General features: G+C 35.8%; 1 protein-coding gene across 1 annotated transcript in view; it reads left to right on the forward strand.

Annotated features, from left to right (window-relative positions):
* Positions 1-10157, forward strand: part of THOC2 (THO complex subunit 2) — a 131658-nt gene extending 121501 nt beyond the window's left edge. Inside the window, exons 35-39 of the mRNA XM_049767072.1 lie at positions 5641-5778; positions 6080-6149; positions 6231-6385; positions 9148-9224; positions 10106-10157. Coding sequence (XP_049623029.1) covers positions 5641-5778; positions 6080-6149; positions 6231-6385; positions 9148-9224; positions 10106-10133 — 468 coding nt within the window. The 3' untranslated portion in view covers positions 10134-10157. The remainder of the gene's footprint in view (positions 1-5640; positions 5779-6079; positions 6150-6230; positions 6386-9147; positions 9225-10105) is intronic.
* The last annotated feature ends 4531 nt before the right edge of the window (positions 10158-14688 follow it).

A 14688-nucleotide genomic window follows, 5' to 3' on the forward strand; every position in this document is an offset into this window, starting at 1 on the left:
TTTGCTTAATAGATACCCTTACCCAAGTAAATTCAGTTTCAGCTGTAGAATAACCTTTTTAAAATACCTATTGAAAACTGAAACAATGGATGACAATGGTCCGTCCTTTTTAATGAGATTGTTATCAAATGTGTGTAATGTGACAACATTTCTATACTTCTTGCTTGCTGTATTCTGCATTATCCTTTTATGCTTCAAAGTCTGGAACTACAACTGAAGTTTCGGGAAAGGGTTGTTGGTTTGTTTTGGGGAGTAGGCTTATTTCTCAAAACAAATCTTTAGGCTGTTTTCTGACTTTCAAAAAGACAACCCAGTGACCAAAACCAAATTTGATGCATTTACATAACTGTTCTAAAATGAAGCCATCTCAATCCATAGAATTCTCTTTATTGCCTCTGCCAAATTACCTTTTACATAGTTGTAGCATAATATAAAGAAATATGGTTAATGTGAACTAATTCTCTGGAGGGAAATACTCAGTTTGATGGGTGTGTTTACATGTCCGTATTAATACTTGCCTATTACTCTCTTGAGCATTCTTCTACTAAAAACAATGTGCAGTTTGTGTATCTTACTATAGAGTTCATTTCATTATTGTAGTTGAATTGTCCATTGTTCATGTTATTTTTGTCTTTATTATAAAATTTGTACCCTCTTCACTTTGATTTTCTATTCTGCTTTTTCTTATATCTGCGAAGTCTGATTTCTTATTTGATGCATCAGTACTAAATGAAATTTTGAAACAAAGCCAGTTGACATTACTAACTGCTTTTAGACATACAGCTTTATAATGAAATGTCTGTGGATATTGGGCAAATAAGCACTAATTTTTAACAATTTAAATTAGCCATTGTGCCTGTGTCCTGAAATTGTAGCATTGTTTTTATAATATACTGTATTTATTGAGAGTATCAGCTGTACTGTGAATGCTTTAAAGTAAAACCCTTTATTGGCTAAATTACATATGTAATGGAATATATTAGTTTTTTATAATTAGTTTTAGATTGTTTTATGTCAGTCGTAACCATCAGTCTTAACCATGACTTATGTGGACTATTTTAAATTCATGGTTTAACAATGTTACCTTGTGAATATTTTCTGAAACATATTTGGAAGCAGTTTGAAATCTGCTGTTTATAGTTTATGGATTTTCTAATCATTGATGGTTCCTTTTACATTTGTTGAAAACCTTTTGAAAATAAAATATTTGAGATAGACTTATGTTATTCATTGCATACTCATACCAGTGCTGTGAGGTAGATAGGGCAGGTTGTAATCATTTTTACAACCGTTTAAAAAGGTCGAGATGTTTTTCCAGTGTCATATAACCTGCTAGTTCCAAAACTTGAACTCAGGGGCCTGAGCCGTGGCACAGCAGTAGGGCGTTTGCCTTCCACGCAGCTGGCCTAGGATGGACCACAGCTCGATCCCCAGGCATGTCCCATATGGTCCCCCTGCCAGGATCAATTTCTGAGTGCAGAGCCAGGAGTAACCCCTGAGTGTCACCAGGTGTGGCCCAAAAAAGCAACAGACAAACAAAAACAAAACAAAACTTGAACTCAAAATAAGGTTCCACAAATGTTCTTACCATAATGGATATTTTTTTAGAAAAGCTATGGTTTCTTGATTCTTAACTCCACATAAACAATAACTGAAAAGGTTTCTAACTCCTTCAGTATTTGCCTTGTTTTTAAAATTATAATTCAGTCACTTTCCCCACCTTCTTAAAAAAAGATGATTTTTGTGGGCATGTATAATAAAATATTCCACATTCAAACAGAAAAATTGGAAAGTTGCATATGAATACACTTCTAAAATTTAATTCATAAATCTTCAGATGCTTACTGCTAATATGGTACCCAGCAACGATTATGTGTTCAGTATTTGAAATGAACTTTTATGTTTCAGATTTCAGTAAAGCATCCAAAGTTTACTGGTCTGCCTATTAGTTGATGTAGTATTTTTAAATGTAGAGCAAAGTTTAATAGCATATGAATACTTAAAAAAATATTGGACTGAGTTATCTCTAAAATTGCTTATATGGAGCCGGAGCGGTGGCACAAGTGGTAGGGCATCTGCCTTGCACACGCTAACCTATGATGGACCGTGGTTCAAGCCCCCGGCATTCCATATGGTCCCCTGAGCCAGGAGTGATTTCTGGGTGCATAGCCAGGAGTAACCCCTGAGTGTCACCGGGAGTGGCCCAAAATCAAAAAATAAAATAAATGAAGTAAAATTGCTTATATAAGCTCATTGTTCCTCTGGTAGCTTTTTCAGTTTAGAAGATTTGAAAGGTGTGTGTCTTTTTTCATGTTCTCTTGTCACTCGTATATATAAATTGTTTTTCTGTTTTAGTTTAACCTTTTAGTTATGCTTTGTTCCTCGGATCCTCTCTTTTGGTATTATTTCATTCTTTGATGCACAGTGAAAATAATATATGGACTTGATATTTTTAAGTGGGATTAGTTAAATGTTGGGGGAAAATAATTTAACATTCAAATATTTTCTTTTTTTTTCTTTTTTCTTTTTTTTTTTTTTTTTTTTGGTCTTTGGGCCATACCTGGCAGTGCTCAAGGCTGACTCCTGTCTCTGTGTTCAGAACTCACTTTTGGTGGGCTCAGGGGACCATGTGGGATGTCAGGGATCGAACCCGGGTCAGCTACATACAAGGCAATCGCCCTACCTACTGTACTATTTTCTTGGGCCCCTAATATCCAAATCTTTTTTTTTTTAAATCAATTCACCTTCCAGTTCATTTCCAGTTTCTATTTGGCATATTTCCAGTTTGGTTTGGTCAGTTGTCTTTTCATTAAAAGTTATATATAATGAAAGAGTTAAAACATTATTCTTTTTGCCACATTTTCCTGTGATATAAGAGGGCAGCAATAACTATTTTGAAACAATTCAGCTCTTCTGTTTATCTTCAGATAAGGATTTGCAACTAAACTTAAACCTACAAGGGAGGCTATAAATGCATCATTCATTCATGCACAAATATATACATATTTACATGCCTTTATATAGCAGTCTTAATAAAAGCATAGCATCAGACTTGAAAATGGTCAAATTGTTTTCGTGATTCCATTGTCAAGAATAAAACAATTTGGCCCAGAGAGATAGCACAGTGGCGTTTGCCTTGCAAGCAGCCGATCCAGGACCTAAGGTGGTTGTTTTGAATCCCAGTGTCCCATATGGTCCCCCGTGCCTGTCAGGAGCTATTTCTGAGCAGCCAGCCAGGAGTAATCCCTGAGCACCGCTGGGTGTGGCCCAAAAGCAAAACAAAACAAAACAAAAGAATAAAACAATCAAGAAGAAAATCCAAAACTTTTAAGATTATTTGACCAAATAATTTTTTATTTTGGCAAACATGCATCTACTAGTTAATATGTGCAAGGAAATACCCTAGGAAATAGGATATATAAGTTCCACTACTCTTTGGTCAACTTGGTTTTAGATAAATTAACAGCATGAAACTACATTGTGGACATAAATTAGTGACAATAATGTCTAATACAAATGAGGTTAATAGAAAAATTTTGTTCAAGTGTTCACCAGTGAGTTGGAGGATTGAGGGATGGTTGAAGATGATTTATGAGCTGTCTTTGTAGGATTTTAAGAGAGTAAGATGAGAGTGAGCAGCCATCTGGTAAAGAGAAAAATGTGATAAGAAGTATGTTGCATAGTAGTCGCAGAATAGAGTGCAGTTTTGGGTAAGACAGTTGTTCAAAGATTGTGAGTGGCTTGAAAATACCTATGCTGTGGAGTAAGCATTTTATTCTGCAGGCAATGAGAGACTGTTTTTGTGGGAAAGTATTGTGATTAGAACTGTTCTTTGAAGGTTAGAGAGAAGAAAGAGGCTCTCAGTGTCACGCAGTACAGAATTTAAAGTCAGGTGTGCATAAAACATTTCTTTTGTATGTATGTTTCATGGATGTTAGCTTATAAACAAGTTTTGGTTGTATTGGTAGAAATAAGGAATACTTTAGTGAAATCTTGTTTACTGTTGCCATAATGTGATTGATTTACTTTGTCTTACCAGTTTTATAAGTAGTATTAACAAATACTAACATGAGTTTAGAGTAGTATACTCAGCATGACTGCCTTTTAAACACATGCTTTTATGACTGTTAATCCATTCTCTTGTTCCTTGTTATTAATAAACATTTTGTCTATTTTAGTTGCTCATCAGTTTTTATATACTGTTTCTAAATCATTGCTGTGGCAGTATTTTTGAGCTAACCAAATTGAAAATGTGTGGTGGTATTAAAGAATAATCTTTTCTTTAATCCTCAAACTTATGGTGGTTTTTTAATGTATTCCTTTGAAAATCAAAGGATTTCCTTGGGCACATATATTTGACTTTGACTCAGTATTTTCATTTCTAAGGAATATTTAAAATAGTGTAGTTATATAATGAGTTGTATTCAGTATTTTGATGTCTTAAATTTAACATAAGCTTTGTAACACAGTTATAAGTGTTGTAAGATTAGGTATTTGATAGCAATCTTACTATTTTATGAGCTACTTTTAAATTTCCAACTTTTAAGTAAGGCTGTCTTAGTTATTTTTGAGTTCAAATATCTAGTCATTGTTTTATTGCCTGTGGGCCTTTTGATAAAGAAAAAATAGAAATAATCTTCATTTTTCAGTTTTTGAGTTATTTCATTATGCTCAGTTGATGGTGTGATTTTATTGGTTATTTCTGTTAAGACAAATTTTCCAATCAGGTGTGATTATTTGATAGAGATATGACTACTTTTAGGCACTGAGGGCAGGGTGTTTGTCTTGCAAGAGGCTGACCAAAGTTCAGTCCCCATCATGCTATATGGTCCCCCGAGCACTAGCAGAAGTGATTTCTGAATACAGAGTCAGGAGTAAGTTCTAAGAATCACTGGGTGTGGACACCAACCCCCAAAAAAGGGGAAGGAGAGGCCGGAGCAGTGGCGCAAGCGGTAGGTTGTCTGCCTTGCACGTGCTAACCTAGTACAGACCGTGGTTTGATCCCCGGTGTCCCATATGGTCCCCCAAGCCAAGGACAATTTCTGAGCACATAGCCAGGAGTTACTCCTGGGCATCACTGGGTGTGGCCCAAAAACCAAAAAATAAAAATCAAAAGGGAAAGAAATTGGAGTGATTTTAGATGTAGATAAATGTAGCTTTTACAGCTATAAAAATGATTTAGGATAATCTATACTAGGCACAAAAGACTATGACTGGATTTTATGGGCCCATCAGCAGCAGATGCCTATCAGTGTATGGTAAAACTTTTTAAAATTCTATGATTGTGAAGTTTTTTTAAACAGTGAAAGTCCAGTCACCATTTTCATATATGGACTCTTATAATGGTATGGATAGGTCTTCACCATATAGAGCTATAAGTGGAACCCTGTAGATTGTGAATTTGCTAATTGAGTTAGGAATGCCATGGTTGAGTTTTAATGATGATTTTTATAAGATCAAGGATGGAAGTCTGTATAATTTTTTCCATTTTCTCTTATTTTACCCCTTGTAATCCAGACAGCTGACCAGTTTTGACTTTGGGTCTAACTACCTATTGTCTTTCATTAAATAAACAATCAAGCAAATAAGGCCGATACTGGAAAACTAATAATCTTTAGTAATATTGCCTTAATTTAACAGCTCTACATTAATCATACTCCTCCACTACTATCCAAGAGTAAAGAGAGAGAAATGGACAAGAAAGATTTGGACAAGTCAAGGGAAAGATCCAGAGAAAGAGAGAAAAAAGATGAAAAGGACAGGAAAGATCGAAAAAGGGTTTGTAATTTTTAAACAACTAGTTTGGAAAGCTCATTATCATGTACAATAGTTTGTTCTCTTAAAAAGTATTAGTTTGTTTCATGGCACCCTATAATTTCATTTTTTAACTGTTGAATCTTGAGGATCTCTAGTTCTCTCTACCAGTTCTGCTTGTCTTTTCATTGGCATTCTGTCATGTATGTGAAACTACCCTTAAATATTCTCCTGCATTAGTTAGCTGTGCTTCCTTGTATAAAATTAATACTTCCAAGCAAAAAATAAACTCTTGATCAATGTAGTTCACAATTCTTGATTCTAGGATCACTCAAACAATGACCGTGAAGTGCCACCAGACTTAAACAAGAGGCGGAAAGAGGAAAATGGAACAAGTAGGTAGATTTCTTAAGAGTTTGAAGCAATCATCAAACTGAATTGGAGAAGAATTTCATCATTGTCTTTTGTAATTGTAGTGGGGGTTTCAAAGCACAAAAGTGAAAGTCCATGTGAGTCTCCTTATGCAAATGAGAAAGACAAGGAAAAAAATAAGTCAAAATCTTCATGCAAAGAAAAAGGTGGTGATTCATTTAAAGCTGAAAAGATGGATAAAATCTCCGGTGGCAAAAAGGTAAAGTAGGAAAACAAAGGAAGTACATGCTTTTTGGTAATTAAAGGACTCTGAAAATTGAGCCAGTGTTAAGGGTTTCTTCTGTAGCCAAATAGTGTTTTGAAGAAGGCAGGTTATATAGGGAAACTTGGTCAGTTAAGTTCCAGATTACTGGAGGAATTCCACCTCTGAAGTTTTTTCCCTCTCAATTCTACTCCCACTCCTGTTTTTGAGTTTCAGCTTTTCCCTCCACTCTTTAGTTCTTAGAATTTAATCTCTCTTTGTTCATCAGATAAAATATGTACAAAAATATTCTTCCTGAGTACTATATTGTCATAAAATGATGTAATTTTTTTTTGGTTCAGACCACATGAGGTGGTGTTCATGACTTATTCCTGGTTCTGTGCTCATAGATCACTCCCAGCAGTGCTCAGGGGACCACATGTGGTGCTGGAATTGTACCTGGGCAGGTTACATGCAAGGCAAATGCCCTACCTTCAGTGCTAGCTCTCCCGTCCCACAAAATACTGTGATTTTAAAAACATGTTTTAATAATACTGTTTTGATTAATACATTTCTGTGTAAACTCTATTTGATGTCAAATTAAATAAGGTATGCTTACAAAAACACTATTCTGAGATATATTCACAACATATAACCTATATTCAAAAACTTTAAACGTTTGGGGATTATAAGGTGAAAGTTTAAAAATGTTTATATGCTTTTAAAAGGGAAACTCGAAATACCAGGTTTTATATAAAGGTAAAATTGTGTGTAAATTAAAATTAACCATTTTAAAATGTACACTTCAGTGGTATTTAGTATTTTTACATTGTTGTGCAATCACCATCATCTAGTTCAGAATTTATCACCCTTGAGAAAAACCCCATGTCCATTAAACAGTCATTCTCCATTTCCCATTTTTCATCACTTTAGTTCCTGACAACTACTAATCTGCTTTCTCTCCTTATGGATGTACCAATTTTGAATATTTCATTAAAACATGGAATTACCTAGTAATGTGGCATCTTGTGACTTTCATTTAATATATAATACCTGTCTTTTGTGGTCACACCTATTAATATTAACGGATCCACAGAGTGCCATGGTTTAAGTTTGGACCTGCATACAGCTCTAGCCCTTTGAGCCATCTCTCTTACTCTATTTTTTCATTTTTGTTTTTGTTTATTTTTTGTTTTTTATTTGGGTCAAACCTGGTGGTACACAGTGGTTATTCTTGGCTCAGCACTTATTAATCACTCCTGGCAGGCTCAGGGGATACGGGATGCCGGGGATCAAACCCAGGTGGAATGCCATGCAAGGCAAGAGCCCTACCTGCTGTACTATCTCTCTGGCTCTGACCCCAGTATTTTAGAAATTCATTTGTGGTAATGTATCAGCAGTTTATTGTAGATAAATAATATTCCATTGCATGACCATACCACATTTTTTATTCATTCATTAGTTAATGGACATAATGCTGTTTTCTACATTTTGGCTATTGTAAATGTTCTTCTGTTACGAACATTTTTATGCTGCTATGAAGTATTTGCTTGAAACTTGTTTTAAATTCTTTATATATACCCAGGAAGAGTAGACTGTCTCGTTTATATAGTACTGCTATTAGCCTTTTTTGAGGAACTGCTAAACTATTTTTCATAGTGAATGCAGTTACCTTTTTTTAGTAGCATATGAGGGCACCTGTTTTTCAACATCATTGAGATGCTTTCTATTTTGTTTTTCCTTTTTTTACCTATAAGCATTATGAAGATATTTTATGTTTTCTTAATAACTAATGGTATTTTTCCACATTGCTTAGTTGTATTGTGTTCATTGGGGAAATATATTCACAATCTTTGACTTTGACTTATTTTCCCCAAGCAGCCCTCAGTGGGCACTCCCAGCGTTAGAGATAGTTCAGTGCAAGAACATGAGGGAATGATGTTGCTTAGGCCCTTTGGTGCCCCAGGAATCATAAAACCACAACTTGACCCAACCCCCTCCCTCTCACCAAGGGCACCACACCTGACAATGCTTATCTATTTTTTTGCTATGCCATGCAAGAAAACAAATGTCCCAGGAATCGAACCTGGGTTAGTCACGTGCAAGACAAGTGCCTTACCTGCTCTATTGTCTCTCTTACTGCAAGATCTTATTTTTTGTTCATGCTCTGTAGTATTCAAGGGTTATTCCTGGCCCTGTGCTCAGAAATTACTCCTGGCAGGCCTTGGGGTCCAGGGATTGAAATTAGGTCAGCCCCATGCAAGGCAAACATACCCTACCCATTGTACTTTATTTTGAAGTTTTTGTTTTTATTTGTAAATAAGTTTTTAATGAATCACCATGAGACACAGAGTTACAAAGTTTGTGACTGAGTTACAGTCATATAGTATACCTTGCAACAAATAGCTGGGGAGTGCAGTTACAGAAGATAAGGAACCACTATACAGTGATAGTTGTAAATGTTAACTTTGCTTGCTGAAAGGAGATAATATGATACCTCTTAGGTAACAATATTGCAAATACTTTTATGTTACTGTAAATTGTAGATTATTTTGTGATGTAGGCTTTGCAAGTCCTTTCCCATTTTGTTTTCTTTTAAGATTCTTTGATGCATGAAAGCTTTGCTTTCCATAAAAATGCCGGGTCTTTTTTCTTTTGTTGCTTCTGGTTTTGATATATTATGTATGTTTTATAAGAAAAAATAACTTACTTGCGGATGACAAAAATGGATTTGGGGCTGTTTCATACTTGATTTCAACTAATTCCACCATGCTTTATAGGATTCCAGGCATGATAAAGAAAAGATAGAAAAGAAAGAGAAACGGGACAATTCAGGAGGAAAGGAAGAGAAGAAACAATATCCTTTTTCATTTTGTTATTTTGTTGTACCAATAATAGAACTCAGGACCTTGCACATGTAAAACTGTCACCAGTTCTCACTCATTTTAATCAATGTAATAAAAAGCTTTAAACATGGTGGTCACGGTTGGAATCATACCCCTATAGTATGTGGCTTAAATGCTTATTTACTTTTAGTTTTTTTTTTTTTTTTTTTTTTTTTGCTACACCTGGTAGTATGGTACCACATTTGGTAGCTAAGGGCTTACTCCTGGCTCTATGCTCAGGGATCACTCCTGGTGTGCTTTGGAGGCCATATGGAATGACAGGGAACAAACCCAGAGTGGCTACATGGAAAGGCAAGTGCCCTGCGTACTGTGCAATCTCCTGCCAAAATGGTTATTAACTTTTAAATGATCCCTCTAGTAACTCAAGTATGTGCTACCTGGAAATTGGAGACTTGAAGTCTATTTTGTAATATCTATAGTCACAAGTAATTTTATGCCACCAAAGGTTATATTAAGGAAGAAAACTGTTGGGCCGGAAAGATAGCACAGCAGAAAAGGCGTTTGCCTTTTTACTCAGCTGATCCAAGTTCAATGCTCAGTTTCCTGAGCCTGCTGGGAGTGATTTCTGAATGCAGAGCCAGGGGTAAACCCTGAGCACTGCCTGTTATGTGACTCTCCCCCAATAAAAGAAAGAAAACTTAGAATCCCTGGAGCTGGGTGTAATGGGACGTAGAAGACAAGTCAAAACAGCAGATGAGCAGAGCTGGTAGAATTTGAGGCTACCAGCTTGGTCATAGCCAGTTATTTTTGAACTGAGGGGATTGTGCTGAAAGATAAGACACCATTTTTTTTTTATTTCCATAAAGTTGTTTTCCCTTAATTTGCCATCCACTCATAAGTCCTCGGACAAGCACAGATAATGAAGACTTAAAATCAAGGTGAGTGCTCTTTCACCTACTTTTCATTTAAATATATGTAAAATGAGGTGTGATTATTCAAGAAATAATTCATTTTGCGAGATACAGCTAGAATTTTCATGTAAATTGAATTACTAGGCCTTTTAGTATAGGTTCAAAACCGGATTCACAGTTCTCTTAAGTTTTTTTTTTTCACTTGCTGTGTTTTATCAAGTTGCTGCATACATCTTTTAGTACCAAGTTTTATTTTTTGGGAGGGTGGGGTATGGGACCCACACCTGGTGGCGCTCAGAGATTACTCTTGGCTTTGCACTCAGAAAAGACTCCTACCATGCTCTGGGGACCCTATAGGATCCAGATCCCGGGGATTGAACCTGGGTTGGCCACTTGCAATACAAATGCCCTTCCTGCTGTGCTATTGCTCCAGTCCTGATACCATGGTATTTTTAAGAACATTGGCTTTCTCTTTACCACTCATTTCAATCTTTTCTGAACATTTCTTTTTTTAAGGTCCCATAGTCTTGCAGGTTGTGAAAATATTTTATAGGTAAACAGATTTGGAGAAGACAGAAATATTAACTGACAGAACCAACATGTAGTTATTACCCTAGTATTTTCTATACTTTTTATGGAGGCATACTATAAATGTAAGTTATTTTTAAGCTTTTGTGTCCTTTTTTATTGCTGTCTATATTTTACCAAACCAAAAAAAAATTAAGATTTCTGCTTTAGGTCTGGAATTTAAAATACACAATTTGTCTTAAGGAGGGATATCACGTGAGATATAGAAGTGTCTTAACCGGAGAGATAGGATGAAGATAAGGTGTTTGCCTTTCATGCAGAAGGATGGTGGTTCAAATCCCGGCATCCCATATGGTCCCCTGAGCCTGCCAGGAGCGATTTCTGAGCATAGAGCCAGGAGTAACCCCTGAGCACTGCCGGGTGTGACTCAAAAAGAAGTGTCTTAACAATCATAAACTCTATATCTGTAATGAATAATATATTCAGAACCAATATAGTCTATTTTCAGTACTTAGAACAGTGATCTGAATAGTTAGTTGGATGATGCCCTCATATTATTGACCAGATAGGTAACCAAAGGCTGTTTGTTTATTTAAATTAAGGATAAAAATATTTTAGGTCCCCTACTGGTTAAGTGATGAACTTTTGAGTATGGATTCAATCATATTTAGTAGCTGTCTTCCCTGGTGAATTATAAACTCTGTATCTTTTTTCATTTTTTTACATTTATTTATTTATTTATTTATTTATTTATTTATTTATTTATTTATTTATTTTGGTTTTTTGGGGGGAGCACACCCAGCAGCGCTCCCTAGCTCTGTGCTTAGAATTTGCTCCTGGCTCTGGGGACCATATGGGATGCCAAGACTTGAACCCCTGTCCGTCCTGGGTCAGCCATGTGCAAAGCAAATGCCCTACCACTATGCTACCACTCTGGCCCCTGTATCCTTTTTTAATTCATCGCCCAAAGCTTTATTTTTGTTTGGCTATTTTAGTGAATTCTCCTGCTTTACTAAATGGTTTTATTAAATGAAACAAAAATGCTACCTTTCTATTGGGATGGTTCAGTGATTGTCACTGACACCCCTCACTGATTTTTGTTTGTATTTTTCTTTATTTAGTTTCTATATATTACTCCTTATATGTGACAGTTCTGCTACAGATTTCTTTTGAGTTCTTATTCACATGGACTTTGTCTCTCTAATTTCGTAGGAAAAATGGCATAAAAAGACTGGCCAGGATGTTAGATTGGTGTGATCTTAGAACAAAATATCTCAATTCAGATACTTTTGAACACATTTAACTTGTGTTCTTTTTGTTCAGTTACTTGTTGAAAGCCTTTTTGAGTAAACTTTTAATTCTTCAAGACTCTGGTTGATTTTTTCTGACTGTTTTAGCTTCCCATTTCTATTAGTTACATTCTAGGGTAGGCCAGATCTTTCTGTTGTGTTTTTACAGGTCTTGGCATTTCTGAATGGTACTATATACCTTTAAGTTACTTCAGATATACTGCTCCATACCCCTTTTTTAATTTTTCATTTTTTGGAAAGAAGAGCTACTAAATATGCCTCATTACCCTGATTTAGTGAAGTAATCAATTGTAAAACTCATTTTTTTTATTTCTGGGAATGTTTTGAAATGATAAAGTAAAAAGTGATATTGATATGTAGTTTAATTCTGATTTTATAAATATTAAAATGATTACATTAGGGTTAAAATGCAGTATGTAAGCATGACCCAAATTTAAAAAACTGCTTTCTAAAGTTTGTTTCTAAAGTTTGTTTTCTTTTCCTGTTTCACAAAATTTATATAAAAGCTGTTCTGTCTGTCCCCTATATCTTCTATTAAATGTTATTGCTAAAACTATTGCCTAAATTCATTTCCTATATTTAGCTCTTGAACTTAATTTTAATTTGTTGTGTGTTGCCCTATAATTTCAATGTTGTATATTACTAATTTTTAGAATTATCCTTTTAAAATGTTTTTTTCTGCCACACCCGTTTGTTCAAGGGTTACTCCTGGCTAAGCGCTCAGAAATTGCCCCTAGCTTGGGGGGACCATATGGGACACGGGTGGGGATCGAACCGTGGTCCTTCCTTGGCTAGCGCTTGCAAGGCAGACACCCTACCTCTAGCGCCACCTCACCGGCCCCATCCTTTTAAAATCTTAATTCAACAAACTTTTGAAAAAATCTTTATTGAAGTGCTATGATTTACAGTAATGTTAATGATGGTTTCATACATAAATGCATCATTCCAAAACCAAACTAGAATTATCTGTTTCTCAACCAAGATCCCGAAGACTCTTCCCATTCAATCTTCCTCTTCCACACTGACCATAAACTTACTCTGTGGGAAACTCTTCAGTTACGTTGTCTTTGTTCATTTGTTTCTACCTTATTATGTATCTCTTAAATTCCAAATATGAGAGATCATTTTTTTATTTAAACACCATGGTTATAAGGCTGTTCATAATATTTTTTTCACAAATGAAGTTATTTATGATTGAGTTAGTCATAAAGTGTGCAACAACCTTCATCAATGTATATTTCTGGCCACCAACAAAACAAAGTTTTCCTCTTACCCTCCCTGATGCCTTCTCCCATGCCTGTCTCTGGCATACATTTTTTTCTTCTCTCTCTGTTCATCTTTCTAGAGGGATCATTTTGTATTTGTCCCTTTTCTTCTGACTTACTTCACTCAGCATGATATTCTCTAGTTCCATCTATGTAGCAGCAAGTTGAGTTATTTTGTCCTTTATCACAACTATACAGTATTCCATTTTGTACCCCTACTACAATTTCTTGATCTATTAACCTATAGCTGGACATTTGGTTTGTTTCCATATCTTAGATATTGTACTATGCTCTGTAATGAACACAAATATCTTTTCAAATTAATGTTCTTGTGTTTTCAAGGTCAGTGTCAGGAATTAGTACAGCTGCATACTATGGCACTTTTAGTTTTGTTTTTGAGAACTCCATATTGCTTTCCATAGAGGTTGATCCAGATGACATTCCTATCAACAGTGAATGAGGGTTCCATTCTTACCACTTCCCCATCAATGCCGGCTCTATCTCTAGATATTTTGGTACAGGCCAGCCTGACATCTCTTTTATGTGAAGCAAAATCTTTTTTTTGTTTGTTTGGGGTTTTGGCTTGTCTTTGTTGTTGTTGTTGTTGTTGTTGTTGTTGTTGTTGTTTTGTGTGTGGGTGAGTTTTTTGTTTGGGTTTTTTTGTGCCACCCAGGTGGAGCTCAGGGGTTACTCCTGGCTCTGCTCAGAAATTGCTACTAGCAGGTACGGGGGTGGGTGGGGACAGGGCTTACAGACACTACATGGTATGCTGGGATTCAAACCAACATCGGTCCTGGGTCGGCCACTTGCAAGGCAAGCTGTGCTATCTCTCTGGTCCCTGCTTTGTTACTTGTTTGTTTTGGGGCCATACCTGATAGTGTTCAAGGGCCGCTCTATGCCCGGGGATCACTTCTGGCGGGCTTGGAGGGCCATACTAGGGATAGAACCCGGTCCGGCTACATGCAAGACAAGAACTTTACCCACTGTTCTATTACTCCAGTCCACACAATCTTTTTTTACTTAAAGAAATTTAGAGAAATCTGAGGTAAACAGAAAGAGGTGTGTTCAAGAAAGAACATTCTCCAGAGGGGGGAACCAGTTTCATTATCTTGATTTGCATTTCCCAAATTAAAAGTGACAATGAGCAGTTCTTTATAGACCTATTAACTATCTTCTTTTGGGAATTGTCTATTCATCTCCTTCCTCCCCAATTGTGGATTATTGGGTCTTTGTGAGTGCCTTATACATCTTGGTTCTGATATGTTATATGCAAATATCCTCTCCCATTTAAAAGGATTTCTTTTAATTTTATCTTGAGTTTTCTTTCTCTATGAAGAAACTTTTTAATTTGTTGTATTTCCATTTCTTTTTTATTTCTTTGCTCTTTGCCTCTGTTCATCTTGCAGAAGACACTTCTAAGGTCCATTTCTTGCACAGTTCAGCTTGTTTTTTCTATGTATT

The sequence above is a fragment of the Suncus etruscus genome, chromosome X (genome assembly GCF_024139225.1).
Source record: "Suncus etruscus isolate mSunEtr1 chromosome X, mSunEtr1.pri.cur, whole genome shotgun sequence".
Lineage (NCBI taxonomy): Eukaryota > Metazoa > Chordata > Mammalia > Eulipotyphla > Soricidae > Suncus > Suncus etruscus.